Source organism: Amborella trichopoda, chromosome 11 (assembly GCF_054954075.1).
Source record: "Amborella trichopoda isolate Santa Cruz 75 chromosome 11, AtrichopodaSantaCruz75HAP2 v2.0, whole genome shotgun sequence".
Taxonomy (NCBI): domain Eukaryota; kingdom Viridiplantae; phylum Streptophyta; class Magnoliopsida; order Amborellales; family Amborellaceae; genus Amborella; species Amborella trichopoda.
Genome location: NC_142346.1, coordinates 37,103,018 through 37,119,290, shown reverse-complemented (window position 1 = coordinate 37,119,290; position 16,273 = coordinate 37,103,018). Strand labels below are relative to the sequence as shown.

At 35.0% G+C, this 16,273-nt stretch overlaps 1 protein-coding gene across 4 annotated transcripts; it reads right to left on the bottom strand.

Annotated features, from left to right (window-relative positions):
- Positions 1-5,126: 5,126 nt before the first annotated feature.
- On the bottom strand, positions 5,127-15,999 carry LOC105420852 (NADH dehydrogenase [ubiquinone] 1 alpha subcomplex subunit 8-B-like). Of its 4 annotated transcripts, none has more exons than XM_011626049.3 (5): positions 15,958-15,999; positions 14,211-14,294; positions 14,000-14,051; positions 7,604-7,813; positions 5,127-5,452 (listed from the first exon to the last, which is right to left on the bottom strand). In XM_011626049.3, exons 4-5 carry the CDS (start codon positions 7,789-7,791, stop codon positions 5,317-5,319), a joined length of 324 nt encoding a protein of 107 aa, XP_011624351.1. In that variant the 5' UTR covers positions 7,792-7,813; positions 14,000-14,051; positions 14,211-14,294; positions 15,958-15,999; the 3' UTR covers positions 5,127-5,316. The 4 variants fall into 4 exon arrangements, with proteins under 4 accessions (XP_011624351.1, XP_020524546.1, XP_011624350.1 ...); XM_020668887.2 differs by having other exon boundaries at positions 14,000-14,044; XM_011626048.3 differs by lacking the exon at positions 14,000-14,051.
- Between the last annotated feature and the right edge of the window lie 274 nt (positions 16,000-16,273).

Below are 16,273 nucleotides of genomic sequence, written 5' to 3'. Positions count from 1 at the left end.
TCGTATTGAATTGATTCATTATGTTTTATGAGGAGTTATATCAAGCTACCACCCCATGGTTCAATATTTTTCTTTCCTTTATTAATATTTCAATACCGGAGGAGGCAGCTTCTATCTTTAGTTGATTCCAGCTAAGTAAAGACAAATTCTACTCCTTCACAAGATTCAAAAGTTCATGTAATGATTCAAATGATTACCTAAAGCCGAATAGCCTAATGTTCCTAAGATTCACGAGTTTATGATATTATTCAAATAATTAGCTATAACCAAATAGCCTAACGTATAAATAATTGACAATATGTTTTTTTCTTTATTTCATTGATTATTGTTTTGGAATTTCTATGGAGTTTTCTTATTCATGAAGTTATCTGTCATTAACTTATTATTATGAATTCGCACTTCTGGTTACTGTTTCGTTTGAAAGTAATATGGTTTGCTTATGGTTGGTATGAGTTTCAAGTTCAATTTAGTAACAACATTAATCTATCATATTTGCTTTATAAATAAATACCTCCAAATCAATTCCCGCTATGCTAATTTCATTGTGATGCTAGTGGATTTGATGTGTCACACTTAATGCAGTGATCCTTTTTTTCCTCTTTCTGAAAAAGGTACTCGATTGTGGTTATCCTTTTCTTGAGTGCTACTTGAAAGCATCATTTCTGATATGTTGTGGCCCTAAAGGATTTATGGCTAACTACTCTTAAGGATTGTCCCACAGAGTTTGCTTATGACTCAAAACGTGTCTTGAGTGTTTATTCAGCTAAAGCCTACAACTCGTTTCCTTGAACAATATGTTGCACGCTTATTGATTGTTTTATGACTCATGGAGTCAACTTGCTAATGTTACCAAATTGGGACCCGAATGAGTCTGATTATTCAAAGTTTTGTATGAGTGACAACCAGATGGAATCCCCATTGGGATTTAATACTCTGAAATAAGATGCACAAATACAGATGCAAGCATGGGGTGTAAGGATATGATCTAACATTTCTCAAAATCCAGGACAAGGATGCGAGTACCCTCGCTAACTCAATGATGCACATAAATCATAGCTTATCTAGTGCATAAACATGTGTTTAACACATTGATGTCTAATTATATTCACATTGCATTGAATAGTATTTATTCATTTTATATTTTATGTTCATGTTACTTAGGATTTATGAGTCTAAAAGGAGTATCAGTATTGGTGTCCTATAATGTTGTCAACACTGTAGTTTTGATCATATGCCAGTATCATAATATCACAGCTTTGAAATTTGCTCATGTACATCTTTCTAATGTAAGGTGACCACATTGTGGTTCTGGCCCCGACTGACCACACTTGCAATGTAGCAAACTTTTGTAGCGAAATTGTGAGTGGCTAAGACTACATTATACAGAATGTACATATCATCTTTGACCAACTCTTTCATGACTGGGAGCTCGGTCCCTTTAGGATGTGGTGGCATGTTTGTTGGTTTTAATATTATTTTACTGAACCTGTTAAGGTCGTACTTATGTTGTATGGCAAATGTAACTCCAAGAACTCCGACTACCAAAATTTCTCTAGTTGCCTCAACTTGAGTGCAAAAAAGAATTCATGTATGTAGAAAAACTCATCCGTGTCCCTTGTCATTCAATTGGGTGATCCACAAATGATTGCCTTTTTATTGCATTGTTGTCGCTCCCGTTGGACAATAAGGATGAATTTGCCCTTAAAATATGATACCGGGAGGCTACTCATTAGCAGTGTTATACTGTGCTATACTCAATTTCACCCATGGTGAGGATTTAACTTTTGTAGATATTCAATTTGTGCAATTACCCTCTTCTAGAAAAGTATCATACTATGGCCAGGGCAGTGATATGTTACAACCATATAGCCTATATCCCATTATAGATTATAGTTGACCATACTAATGTGACATGTTAATGCTCCCCTATATATTGACACAAGTTGATCTATTGACTAGAGTATGTTAACTGAAAAACTGATGCATCCTGGAGGCCATTGCTTTGGTGAATAATTAGTGCTTATGTGAGGTAAATATGCTTCCCTAGTATTGAAGCTATGTTAAACAAAATTGACCCTCTGGTCTTACCCATTATGTTTTATCATGAAACTGTGGCTTTGATGCAGCAACAATGAACTCAGGAGTGAGGCGGAAGTGATGAGAACTCGAATCTGTAATGATCGTAGTCAAATAATTCTGCTTTACAAGCCCTGGCTTTCTGCTATCCTCCCGTTGTCAACCTAGATACAATATTATCTCTACCAGAAAATAAGTGAAAAGTCAAGGTATATATGATATTGAGAAGCATAACTTCCAATCTGCATCAGGATAGGCAGATCAATCAAGACCTGTAATTCTCAGATGTAGATTTCTAGATATTACCCTACGATGCAACGAGCAACTTGGAGAAAGACTCGTTTTGGTTCCACTTTCCTAACACGATTTACAAGGATTTAACAGTCACGATTAAATAACTAAAAATAAAAAATATTTTCAAGAGATTTACTTAGTCACAATTAAAATAAAAAGAAGGGAAATTTACGGGACACAAAAACTAACAGGAAAATATCAAAAGATCCTTTCTTTTTCCTTTTCTTTTTTTTTTTTTTTTTTTTTTTTTTTTTTTTTGCAAAACTTACCCAAGGTTCCGTACCCAATGTTTGTTTTCTTTTTTCAAGTTTTTCCCTCGGCCCGATGTTACCACCATCGAAACATGTAACATCGGGCCATTTTTATTTTATTTTTTTGGTTTTCTCGAATAGTACGGCCGTGACTTAAGTTTTAGGTCTCTTTTGGAGCAGTGCGATGTCCTTATTATTGGACCGCCCTAAAGTTAAGACTTGTCCAATGTCATAAAAGTTTTATATTATATGTCAAACATAAAACCAAATTCGTTTTCAGATACAATCGATTCATGCTTTAGTCGTTGCTCAATCACTCTCTTCCAGAGTTTCATAGTATAGCTCATAAGCATGATCCATTGATAGTTCGCACAATTCTGTATGTCTCATTTGTTCTTGTAAATAGTTTGCATAATTCATTATAGCTTGACACCTATAATGAATAATATCGATAGAATATCAACAGTCAGATCTTTATCGGGTGGTTCAAAATACATGTTACTATCTGAATTTTAATCTTTTTTCTAAAAATCAGATCGTGATGAAATTTTGAGTGTATATACTTAACACCAATTAACATCATCATCCCAATTAACACTATAAAAAATATAAAAAAATACTTTCAAGAATTTAAAATGACCAAATCACCCCCATTATTTTTCAGGGAATTAAGAGGGCCAACACTGAAAATGAAAGTTTTTACCTGATGAAATGGTTAACCGGTACAAAAATAAATTTGATCTTTGATAATAACTTCTGATCAAATGGTAAGGACCTAAAATCTCTTCAAGCGTACCTATTGAAAATACACATGATAGAAAAACAATCTTGATATGAAAATAGTGATTTACATGTATTAGATTAGGATATGGTTATGTGAGCCCTAGGACTCGTATAGATATGCGGCTATTCTTCGTGATCCATTTTTGCGATGGATTTTGGAAAATTTAGAAATATATAATCTCTAACATGGAGATCATTAATATGTAAAATAAATAAATTTTAAAATACTTTTTTGAGAAAAGATTTCAAACCGTTGATTTTTATTTTTTATTTTTTTTTTTGGAGGGACAATCACACTCCACATCAATCTTAACGACAGATATATGATGCCTGGGTGGAAGCAAGTGTAGATATGCGTCCTCGCAGAAATCACTTTTCCATTAGATTACTGCCAAGATTTTAAGCTTGATGCAAAGCTAAATGGCAGAAAGCTTTGTTGAGAGAGAGAGGTGAGACTAGGAGTGCTGAGGTGAGACAACGAGAGCTCAGTAGAGAGAGAGAGGGTAGGGACCTATATGGGAACGACACGGACCGATACGCACCATGGTGCGGAAAGTTGGAGGGTGCACGGCCCATTCCCATGCTATTAGAGGAAATTGTTGGACTATGGGTTCATTTTCCACATTGTCAACCGTGGAAAATGGCCTAAACCATGGAAAGTCGAAGGCGCACCATAACTTTCCGCGTTGCCAAACACACTATTCTTGCGGATTCACTTAGAAAAAGGGGGCAGATCGTATGTACGATGGCTATAAATAAGTTGGGCCTTCTTCACCTTAATTGCCCTAGATAATCCAATAATGTGGTAAATCATCTTAATTTCATTTCAAATATTGGTAAGGTGGTGTGGAAAGGGTCAAGAGCAACAATTGCATGGGAGGTTCGGAAAAGAAAGAAATAGGAGAATTTTTAAGGGGAGTGTTAAGACTAAGAGAAATCTTTCAGAATGACCAGCTAGGTGCTAGTAATAAAAGAACGTTAGGGTCTCTTTAATCTTGATATTATGACCACTATCCATGAGGCGAATTCAGTTGAATTTTGATATAAGCTCTCTAATTAACTTGGGGCCAGCAAATGATTGCTATGTTAAAGGGGCTACATATGCCTTCTTCCGTTATTGTAGAGGGGAACTTCATGCAATCAAATGATGTAAAAAAGCGCAGAGTTCAATGGAATTTGATATCCATTTGATTCTAAATCAATGATATATGTCAAGGTTTGGCTGTTCAGCTAAGCATGTTTACAGAGAAGCCAATGGAGAAACTCGTGAAGTAGGCATCCCGGTTACATTGTAGTGTTTCCTGTTTTCTTTTTGGTTTCTACTTAATTGTATTTCCTTTGATGATTAACAAAATGAATTAATGATTTCTCAAACCACCAACATAAAAAAGAACACGAGAACTAGGGAGATCTTCGACGTTGTTTATTATGTGCTTCAACATTCTTTATAAGTATAATCAAGATTTCTGCTAATGCAATTTCTAGCTACCAATAAAAAATAAATAAATAACTTGTTAAGTTAAAAAAAATAGCTATTACATCTTATGGTTGTCACATCTCAGATATTAGGAAACTGACAAACAAATGAACAATCAATTCAATTTTCCAAACTGTTAAAACAATTTTCCGAACTGTCAACCTCTCAACCAGGGGCCTCTCGGCTGAAGATCTCGAGACTATTAAACAGAGGTTCAATCAAACATTTTGCAGATTTTAGGACGGTTGCAAGAAAAAATTCTGGCATTACATAAAGTTTAGAATGCGAGTAAAAGATTCACACGCAATGATGCAAATAGATGCTCACTCAAATCACTATCGCTGTGAAATGTAGTAAGATCAGAACCGTGCATGTTTGAAAGTAAAGTTGTCTCAATCAAGAAGTAGCAAAATTATTCGAACTCAAACCAGTCACTTATTCAGACAATGGACAGGCTTTTTCAAATAGCTCTTGCTCCTTGCGACACAATTCAAACTCATTGGTGTGGTAGTACATGCAGCCTGCATAGGCATCCATCTCTTTCCCGCACGTCCGATGAAGTCCTTTCAGCCTGCAAGCATGGAAAGACAACTTGGATTCTCAAATACTGTCAATTTCCAGGCAATAATATACTTTTGAAGCAAAAGATCCCTCAGTATAAAGCATACCTCTCTCTCTCACACACATAAGATCCCTCTGTATAGAGCATATCTCTCTCTCACACACACACACATGCGCGTGCACCCAACCACATACTCACAAAACCAGGGCCAGCCTGAGATGAGCTTAAGACCTGGCCAGGTAGGCTGGCATAACTTGACTTGGACGACAATAAAACAGCTATCTACGCAGTGCAAATGGAAGTTGCAGGATCAAAAATAACAAATAAATTTTTTATTCAATAAGGCATTGTCATTGGGAAAACTACCCATCCTTTTTTTAAGGGTGTGGGTTGTATAGAGCCTACCTTCAAATAGTGTCGAGAAATATCGTTTTAATATTGAAAATCTTTGTGATAACCTTAAAATATATTTTCGTATTTATTTATAAAGCTTTAAAAAAAGTATAGATCGACAGATCTATGAAAACTTGAAAACCTTGAATATTGACTGTCAAAAAATGTGGTACAAAATACACTATTTCCAAAACTTGAAATCCATTTTTTTCTCATGTCCATGTATATCCATGTCGAGATGATCGATTTGAACATATTTGGGCATCAAAACAACCTCTTCTAGTGAAATTTTTTATGTAGGCTCAAATTTGATTGCTTAGAGCCTCGCCTTTATATAAACTTGCCCCTTTTTTTAATAGTTAAGGAATGTTTACATTGATATGGTAAAGCTTTACAAGTATGTTTAACCAAATTTCTCGTACTTACAACATTCCTAAATGACTACAGAAGTACTTAAAGCCAACTTTCTAATCCCATCCCTCACTAATTGATCAGCCATCTTGTTTGTTTACCGACGCCAGTGGAGTGTAACCTAGAGGTCCATCATCATCCAAACCTTATCCCAATTATTTGGTGTCGAGGACTGAGAGGTTACCAAAGTATGCAAAAATCTCGTCTAAAATACTATTTCGCTTCCATGGAGGGTCTGTTTCCTTGGCCATTGCAGTAACATTTTTAGAGCTCCCTTATGGAAATCCTGTTTGTGGTGCCCTTGCTTCAGCCTCATTTGAATCCATCTTGGCAAAGGGCTCGAGTAAGTCATGACAAAACTATTCTGGCGATATCTTAGCACTCCCCTCACCCAGCTGACCCTGGGAAGCTGCCTTGAGCTTCCCCTCATCGGGCAGCCTCCAAATCCCCAAGTTTCTACCAGCCCCACTACAAACTATACTATCCTCGCTAGAAGTCACATAGAAGAACTCTTGCAGTTCTGTAAGTAATAATCCCTTTAAAGCCTCAATTCTTCATCCACGAGATTTCTTCTCAGTTTTGGGGTCCAAATAGACTTCTCCCTTGGCCGTGAACAACTTCTTTCACTGTCTCCCAGATCACAATTTGCTGGATATTGGTATGAAATGCAGAATTTAACATTTTTCCTTTTTTCTTTTTACTAATTTTAAGCAGCACTTCAAAATACATGTCTCATGTGGTCAGAAATTGTTGGGGGGGGCAATTTCCAGTTTGGCCCCTCCATCAAGGCAACAGCATTTATAAAAGACCACAATTTGCTGGATATTGGTATTTGTGATATCCATGGTTTGCCAACACATATTACTAACAAGAAATTGGTACTCAAGAATACCAATATTTGACGGGTTTTTTCAAACTTACAGCCAAGAAGACTGAAATCTCATAGACCACAAAATCTCATTGTTAAAGGTGAGATAATGGTGATTTATAACACCAATAACTTGTAAATGTTGGGGTTTCTAGAAAGTGCTGTTGTTTTGACGGAGTGGCAAAATTGAAAATCACCCTCTAGCAACTTGTGACTATTACTGACATGTACGTTGAGGGGATTTCTAAAATTAGGGCCAAGGAAAATGGCGAAGCCTTAAATTACGCATTACTTGGGGATGATTTGATGAAGTCCAAAAGTGATCCATGTACAAAGAAAACAACACTTTTTAGCAACAAATATTTAGCATAGGTAAAGAAAATGTCATTAAAACATATAACAAAGCTCCCATAAACCTACACAAGTACCCATTCATGCATTTTGCAAAACAATAAAGCTAAAAAATATAAATTAAAGAGTACACTTACAAGCTTAAAACACAGGTTGTAACCTCCTGCCCCTTGAGCAGGCATTTCTCCGGGTTGGGATCTTTCCTTTTACAATTTATAAAATCCCTGTTTTCCGCCCTGCATTTGCTAGCAATATGCTTCGAGGCAGCCATTAGAACAGCTGAAGTTGGAATGGGCTCGCCAACAGCATCAACAGCACTTGCCATACTCTGAGCTAGGAAAGACAACCTTGGATACATTCAAAACCAATGTACAAGTTTAGACAGAGAAAACCCATAAGCAGTATGATGAAAAGTTCTCCAATTTTGACAAGGAACTAAGGAAAAATCAATGCAGTACTATACTGGACGGTATTGAGCTCAAGAAACAGATTTAGAGCTTCTATAGTAGTTCACAAAATTAATTGGGGGGGAGAACACCATGTGAAGCAGGAGTGTTCTGATTTACACATTAAAGATGATAATTTTTGGGTGAAAATAAATATATAGGGTAAGCGAATCGGCTCTAGGTAGAAGTGCTTTGGGTGGTGGGTGCCACAACGTGACATCTAGATTTCCATTCTCACCAGGCCCCAAGTTAATTCAAAAAAAAAAGAGGTGGGTTAAGGATAAATACAATGACGTTTGGTACTTGGAGTGTCCATGGATCATGGATTGCTATTTTACTTTTATTTAAAACAGAATCCCATTCTAGAGGTTTGGGCAGGTAGGGAAATGGAGGAAGTGTTGAGCAAGGAGAAGGTCTTCTAACTCTTGAAACCATGATTTCCCGAACAGGTTGGGAGCCACCATGATGAGATTTTTCTTTTTTTTGAAACTAAGCCACCATGATGAGATTATGGGAGTTAGATTTCACTTTGTCATGGGGACTGAAATGAAGTATTTTCTAGTTTGACAAGAAAGTGCGGTGATTTGGCTTAAAGGGAGTGCTCTTCCAAAATATCGCCTTTGTTTATGGAATATGAAAATGAGGCAATGGAAGAGATGGTAAAGCTTCTTAACTCATTATACTTAAGATCCATCAAAGGATGTGTGTTCCTGGCCATTTTAGAAAAGTTTGGGGAAAGTTCAAAGAGGTATCTATATCTAGCCAGCGCTTAAGTAGTTATAACCAGTGGTTTAAAAATCGCCGATCCTATCCGGAATCAGGCGATCCGAAACGGATATAGGCTACGCCGTTGCGGTTCAAACGAAAAAACGGGATTCGACCCATCCGTACCATTTTAATAATATAAAAACACTACCATCCCCAAACTGATGTTAGGAACCGTGACTGTTAACGTTAGCTACACACGTCCATACACGTGGCCCTAGCATCAACCTGCTCGCTGTTGATTGTGCTTTGCAATTGCTTATATACGTTTACTTTGTCCCACATACCACATCACTTCGATGTGGGACTATTTCTATAGCCCAACGTTGATGCAAAAGCGTGCACTTTATTTTAAACAATAGTTACAATTTGTTCCAAATTATATATAGTGTTTGTATTAGGTAGGGATAGGTGGGTTCTATAAATAAATCTCTCTCTCTCATATAAGGACAAATAAAATGGTCTATAGTTATTTTTAAAATTAATTATATTTCTTTATTTTTAATATTTAATCTTTTTAAGATTAATTTTATTTATTTATTTTTAATATTTAATCTTTTTAAGATTAATTATTTTTATTTTTATTTTTATAGTATACAAACATAAAGTACATATAATTAATCTGTCATTGTATATAATTACAAAAATAAAATTTCATATAATAATTTACAAAAATTAACATAATTATATGAAATTATTTTACTAGCGCATAGGATATTAAAAGAAACAAAAAATAATATTAATACTGGTTTATAGATCATTAAGAAAGATACTAGTTTATGAGATATTTTAAGAGCGATAAATAACACTAGCTCATACCAATTTAGAATTTATTTCAAGTTGCTTTATCAATTATCTCACATCGAAAATATGAATTTCTTTATTTATTTTTCTAATTTTATTAAAATATGATTGCAAATTTATGTTACTAAATTCTATATTTATATCAACACTAATTATTATACATTATATTCATTTATTTGATAGGGGCATACCCTGTTTTTTAATCACATTTATTATAATATTGTAACTAATAATTATACTAATTACAATGATAATTAAATCTTGTATTTTATATATTAATTTATTTACATTATAAATAATGCAATATATTATTTTTTGTTGTAGTTGTAAATTAGATATTTAAATTAGATGATATTATAAGACGAATTTCAAATTTATTATTATTTGTATAATAAAATGATGATAAATAATAAAATACAAACCAATAATTCTAATTTCAATGTATAATATTGTATTTAGTTAGGTTTTAGTAAATGTTTGATAATAATCTTCATACAGGAAAAGAACATCTCAATATTCGCATATTGATGCAAAAAAATAAAAAGTTATTAATGTAGTACCCTCATTTCTTATTGGATTCCTAAAAAACAACATTTATAATGATTTTTAATAATCTTTTTAAAAACTTTTAAGGCTGAATCCGACTGATACAAGATTTTGGTGGCCATTTTTTCATCGTTTTAATCCATTCTTATTGTAGTTCATGTATGATTATATACTTCATCCAGGATAATTCTATAATTTTTCTTTTGTGTGATGTAAATTTAATAGTTAACATAAGTTCATACAAGGAAAGAACATTTCAATATTCACATATTGATGAAAAAAATGAAAGTTAATAATGTAGTACCCTCATTTCTTATTAGATTCTTAAAAAACAATATTTATAATGAATTTTAATAATTTTTTTGGATTTTGTTTCTAGGCTTAATCCTACCGATTCAGTCGATTCCCGATCCAGATCACCGATTCACCGATCCGGATGGGTTTTTGGGGTGCCCGATCAGGGCCACCAATCCGTTTTTTAAACCACTGGTTATAACAGATTATTAATAATAGAAAGCTTGGTTTTTAATGGTATGGAGTGCAAGTTCCTCAAGGTATCAAGAAATGAAATACTTAAAAGACCATGAAAGGATAAAAAGGAATACTCAATCAATACAAACACAGGATTGCGTTCCGAATTAGTGGACGCCGCCAAAGGAACCGGCGATGCCATACAGAGAATGGATAAGAAGATTTTGTGGGAACTTCTAGGCGGCGCTTGCCTACAAGAAAGTCTTTTGACACTAGAAGCCGAAACTTCACGTTCATGGCTGTACTTCAACATTTGTGAATGGAAAATGTTTTATGTTGCAGGGACCGCATTTCTACATTTGCAATCCCCGATGTATAAAGCATCCATCTTAAATATGGATGCAAATAGGTGGTCCATCTAAAAATAATTGAAACTAACAATCCAAATGTCTTTTTAATAGAATTATTATTTTTAATTTTTAAAAATTATTTATTTTTTCATATTCATGATCTACAAGTTAGAGATTAAATGTCCTTAAAAATTAGGTCCAAAAATCCATCTCAAAAATAGATTTTTAAGAGGTGTATCAGTTCTACATGGACTCATAGAAACCGTGTCCTTTGTGAATTGTTACGCAGCATTTCAGGGTGAGACCCCATATCAGAAATTTCATGTAGGGAGTGGGCACGTGTGGGGGTTTCAACCGCAACCAACTCTACCCTAGCCGCCTCTCCTCTAGTATCCCCTGCTCGCTCCAACTCTCTCCAAAGCTCTTTCTCTCACTCTTCTATCAAGCTTCTCTCTCACCTTGCTCTCTCCTTCCCTCCTTTCTCTTGTGCAACCTGCTCTCTCTCAATTTTCTTTTATATATAGCAGATTCTCTCTCTAGCAGAACACCCACCTACAAAGGTTCAATCTTCAATCTACAACTACAAGAATTTTTTTTCCCTCTAGAGGATTGGACTCTAGCGCTTGGAACCCCAATTTATTTATTTATTTATTTTATGTATGTGTTCTTTTTAGAGAATTAGAATTTGGTGCTTGTGATTCATCATAAACCCCATCTTTTCATCCTTAGATTTTCCCCTTTTTTTTTCATTCATCAGAAACCCTAACTTCTCTTTAGTTTTTGGATCGTTTTGAGCTAGGGATTTTTCATTAAATGTGCACAAGTTGTAGACAAAGCCATACAAGAGCTTGATCTCATGAACCAGTTTGGTATCAACCCATCTCTCAAGGTGTACAATTCCATACTAGCCATTTTAGTGAGTGAGAGGTACACTTCGCTAGGGATTTTTACAGGCGCAATAGATTGGAATCTGGATTTTTGTTGATGAGTACACGTTTGGGATACTGATGAAGGCTTGTTTGAAACAAAAGGGTTTAAGCTCATGAAATTGGTGGAAAACCAGAAATATGAGTCTGAACTTGGGCTGTATGATACTCTAATTCATTGCCTCTACAAAAATGGGACAGTGGGTAGAGCAAGGAGTCTGGAGTCTGGAGTCTGAAGTGAGATGACAAAGCCTAGTCATGTCACTTCTAACAATAGGACACCTGGGTATTGTAGGAAGAGAAAGTCTTGGTCTTGTTTGAGAAGAGTTTGGCTCTTGGATTGATACCTGATGTGGTTACAGTGACAAAGCTTATTGAGGTTCCTTTTGTAGAAGGTCAGTTATGGAAGCAAAAGAGGTGTTATAGAGAGTTGAAAACACAGGAGTCTTGCTTGATATAGTTGCATATAATCCTCCGATAAATGGGTTTTTTCTAGAGCTGGTGATTTTCTTTTGGTCATTTTATTTTTAAATTACTTTTAAAATTTGTTACTGGTGCATGGGAAGGAAAAGTGTAGATGACAAAAAATTAGCTCAATCTAATGAAGAGAGAAAAAAATGAAAATTGAAATACTTAGACATGCTCTCAACCATTAGATCAAGATCGGGAGTATTCAATTCCATAGCATTTCATTGACAAGAAAAAGGCTTGGGAAATATAGGTGATTCAACAGTGTTTTATTTGTGAACTATATTAACTGTGTGATCTATATACCATTCATTTTGTTAAACCTCTTGTGGATAAGCTATGAATTCGACTTCTCATTCATTGAACAAATATCACCCTCTCATAAATAAAAACTACAATGAGTGTTCTTACTTCTTATGAAGAATGATATTCTTAATGAATCATTTGACTTATTTGAGGATGAGCATTGGTATGTCCATAGAGAGCAGATGGCTGAGTTAGGTCTAGATGTATAATTCCTCCATCTATTCAGATCAGTCCATTCTTGTCGTATTCTTGGTACCATCTAAATTTATATGGCTAGCAAAGAGGAAGGATGAAGAATGTGGAATTATTGCGCCACCCATCCAAACCAACTTCAAAATTTGAGGAAGAGTTTTCTCCAACCAGAGGAGACAAATGCAGGCACAGAATGGGCCTGTTTTGGTTTTTCGTTGGTTTCTAATTATGATGATTAAGGGATCTATTTGGGGATTTTTAGGGATTTTTTGGTATGTTTCTTTTATAGATTACAGGGTTCATGAAGTAACAAATTAAAGCTTGAGTCAATTGGTTGTGATTTGAAGATGTCACTAAGATCAAGATGGATTTTCCCATTAGCAGCAAACTGTCACAAAGTTTCCTAAGGATTAGATCAACTCACACATGATGTCCAAGTCGTACGACAACATGAAAAGATAGCAGGCATCATATATGAAGGGTATAGGGTATGAAGAGAAAGATCTGTCATAATGAAGCCTTTGCACTAGTTTGGTTCCATGATTTGAGAATCTTCCACTATCAAGGTCCATCCAATTAAGATGATTAACAGTGTATGAACACTGTTAACAGTATATAAACACGGTTGACAGTGAAGGAACACTGAACAGTCCATATTTCATATCACAGTTAAAAGTGTACATGGCCTGTTAACAGTCCACACACACTGTTAACAGTGCGTTAATAGTCCATCTATGTCCATGAACACTGCCAAAAGTGTTTATGGACTGTTGCCAGTCCAAACACATTGTTAACAGTCCATAAACCACATATGGACTGTTAACAGTCCATACACCGCATATGGACCATTAAGAGACCATACAAACTATTAACAGTGTGTACGGACAGTTAACAATCCATATACTTATTATTATTAGTGTGCATACAATGTTAACAGTTCATACATATCGTTAACTGTATGTATGGAATGGACAGCCCACATACAATCCATACCATCATTACATAATGTGTGTGTACAGTGTTAACTACTCCGTAGACACCCTTAACAGAGTACATGGACAGTCGAGAGCGAAGTTTATAGATTGTTAATAGTCGACATACACTATTAACAGAGTATATGGACTACGGAAAAGCATTAGTACATAACAAACAAAACATCAATGAAATAATTTCAATAAAATTATTGTACATGTACAATCAAGGCATTGATGCATAACAATTGATCCATCATTCAAATAAATGCAATGGCCAGCCCGAACCTGTTTATGATAGGCACTCATCCACCCTTTTCGAGAACCCCCCTTCTTTGCTCTCCAAGTTCGAAAACATTGCAAAATATTTTGTGATGTGGCATTGAATTACTCAATTAGACAAAAATCAGCCACATGTGTAGGAACTAGAAAATTAAACCACAACAAAAGGCAACGCTTATAAACACAACAAGATACATATTAATTAAGATCATAATACCGAGCAGAGTCTTCTAAGCTTCCTGGTTGTGCTCTATGACAGGTTGTGAACTATCCCTCTAGGGTTGTAGGCTTCAACTAAGACCTGTAGATAGAGAGAGATCATGAAAAAGAGATAGAGATGAATTAAGGGAAGCACAACCACGGCATTTCCAAGCTTTTGGCAAACCAATCAATTTCATGCCCACAGATGAGGAATAAAGATAATGTTACCAAGCTTTTGGCAACACCACAACATTACCAAACTTTTTGCAAAACAAAGATGACTCAATGAATTAAAAAGCCCTGGAGTAAGCAGAAATCACATCATAAATCAACTAGATCTATTACAGAACCTGAACACATCAAATGATAGATTAAGCATTGCATAGAATCCAAAAGATCTCAGAGAAATCACTTGTAAGTAATATTTATAGTTAAAATTCGCAGTGAGTAGATGGATGGTTTCATGTAGATATTCCTATAAAATATTTGACTCAATGACTCACTGCGAGTTCATGGATGGTTTCATGTGGATTGAGCTCATTTGGTTTTATGAGATCAGTATATTGATTGATTTCCCTGTCCTGTTTGACAAATATTTCTTTATCCCATGGAAAATATATTTCAAAAGTTGTAGTTGTTGAAGACTACAAAAATTACAGAGGGGAAACGTTACCATTCAAATCCACTACTCACTGCGAATTCATGGATGGTTTCATGTGGATTTGAATGGGAACGTTTCCCCTCTGTAATTTTTGTAGTCTTCAACAACTACAACTTTTGAAATATATTTTCCATGGGATAAAGAAATATTTGTCGACAGGGAAATCAATCAATATACTGATCTCATAAAACCAAATGAGCTCAAAAAAAAATAAAATTAAACCATTAAAACCTAGCTAATACTAATCCCCTACTATTAGACCAAAAACTATCCTAATCAAAAAAAGTTAAAAGATTTCAAACATGTGGGTTAATCTTTATTAAATCCTAAAATTAAAGAGAAAACCAGAAGAAACCCTAGAGACAAAAACCACCCATATGACCATATCAAACAAGGCCCTAATACAATTGTCTTTCCCCCAAGTTAGGATCGTAACAGTCAACAATTTAGTTTGAAATGTGAATCAATATTTCAAGAGTAATGACACTATGAGACCCTCCCACACCCATGTGTTAGGACCCCAAAGGATCACTATGAAATTTTGACGAAAAGTTATCACATGGGTGTGGTACTTGGGTGAATGGGTTTATTGATAACTTTTCTAGACAAAACCAGCAATAAAAGAATAATAACAAGTGCCATATATCAACACGCACCTTGCATTAGGTAAATTTCATGATTCTCTTTATCTTGAAGTTTTGAGAAGATTTAAGACAATAGATTTAAATATTGGAAGTATCTTCAACTGGTTAATTTTCCCTAAATATTAAAATTACAACTAGACTCTGCAAAATGATAACCAGAGACAACAAATTCACCAGAAAATGGTAAACTCTATCTTCTTGTAATATAGAAATACATGTACAGACTTTATTGAAATTTTGATATAATAATGTAAATGGAGAAGTGACAAAAAAAAAATGAACAAGAAATTGTTCAAGCTCCACTAGCTGCCTTGTTACAGCTCGAGAAACAAATAAACAAACGAATTTAAAACAGATGAGAAGAGAGAGGAGATTGGGGGGTTAACAGAAGAGCGAGAACAGATAAGAGAGAGAGTACAGGGAGTGAGAGAGAGGGGAGAAGACAGAGAGAGAGGTACCTGGTTGGAATTTGGCCCGAGGAGCAGGGAAGAAGACGGGGCGAGAAATGGACTTCTCGTTGGGGCCTTTTATCAAGCAAATGTTCCGACGAATGCATTCACGTTTGTTAAAGGGTAAGAGCACACTTAATCCATATAAAGGATTATATATAATGAGACAATTTACCTTATGTATATGAAGTTGACAATTACTTACCCCCATTCGATGTGAGATCAGATAGTTTGAGTGTGTTAAAACAATTTTGAATTTTAAGTTTGGTAATGAAATAAATGTAATCACCCAATTTTACATCCAATAGTCAAGATTAATTGTGAC

Excerpts from the sequence above, each read along its gene's own strand:
- LOC105420852 (XM_011626049.3), bottom strand. The coding sequence starts at position 7,791 with ATGGCAAGTGCTGTTGATGCTGTTGGCGAGCCCATTCCAACTTCAGCT. Across the intron at positions 5,453-7,603 it reads ACAACCTGTGTTTTAAGCTT|GCTGAAAGGACTTCATCGGA; the intron begins GTAAGTGTACTC and ends CCATGCTTGCAG.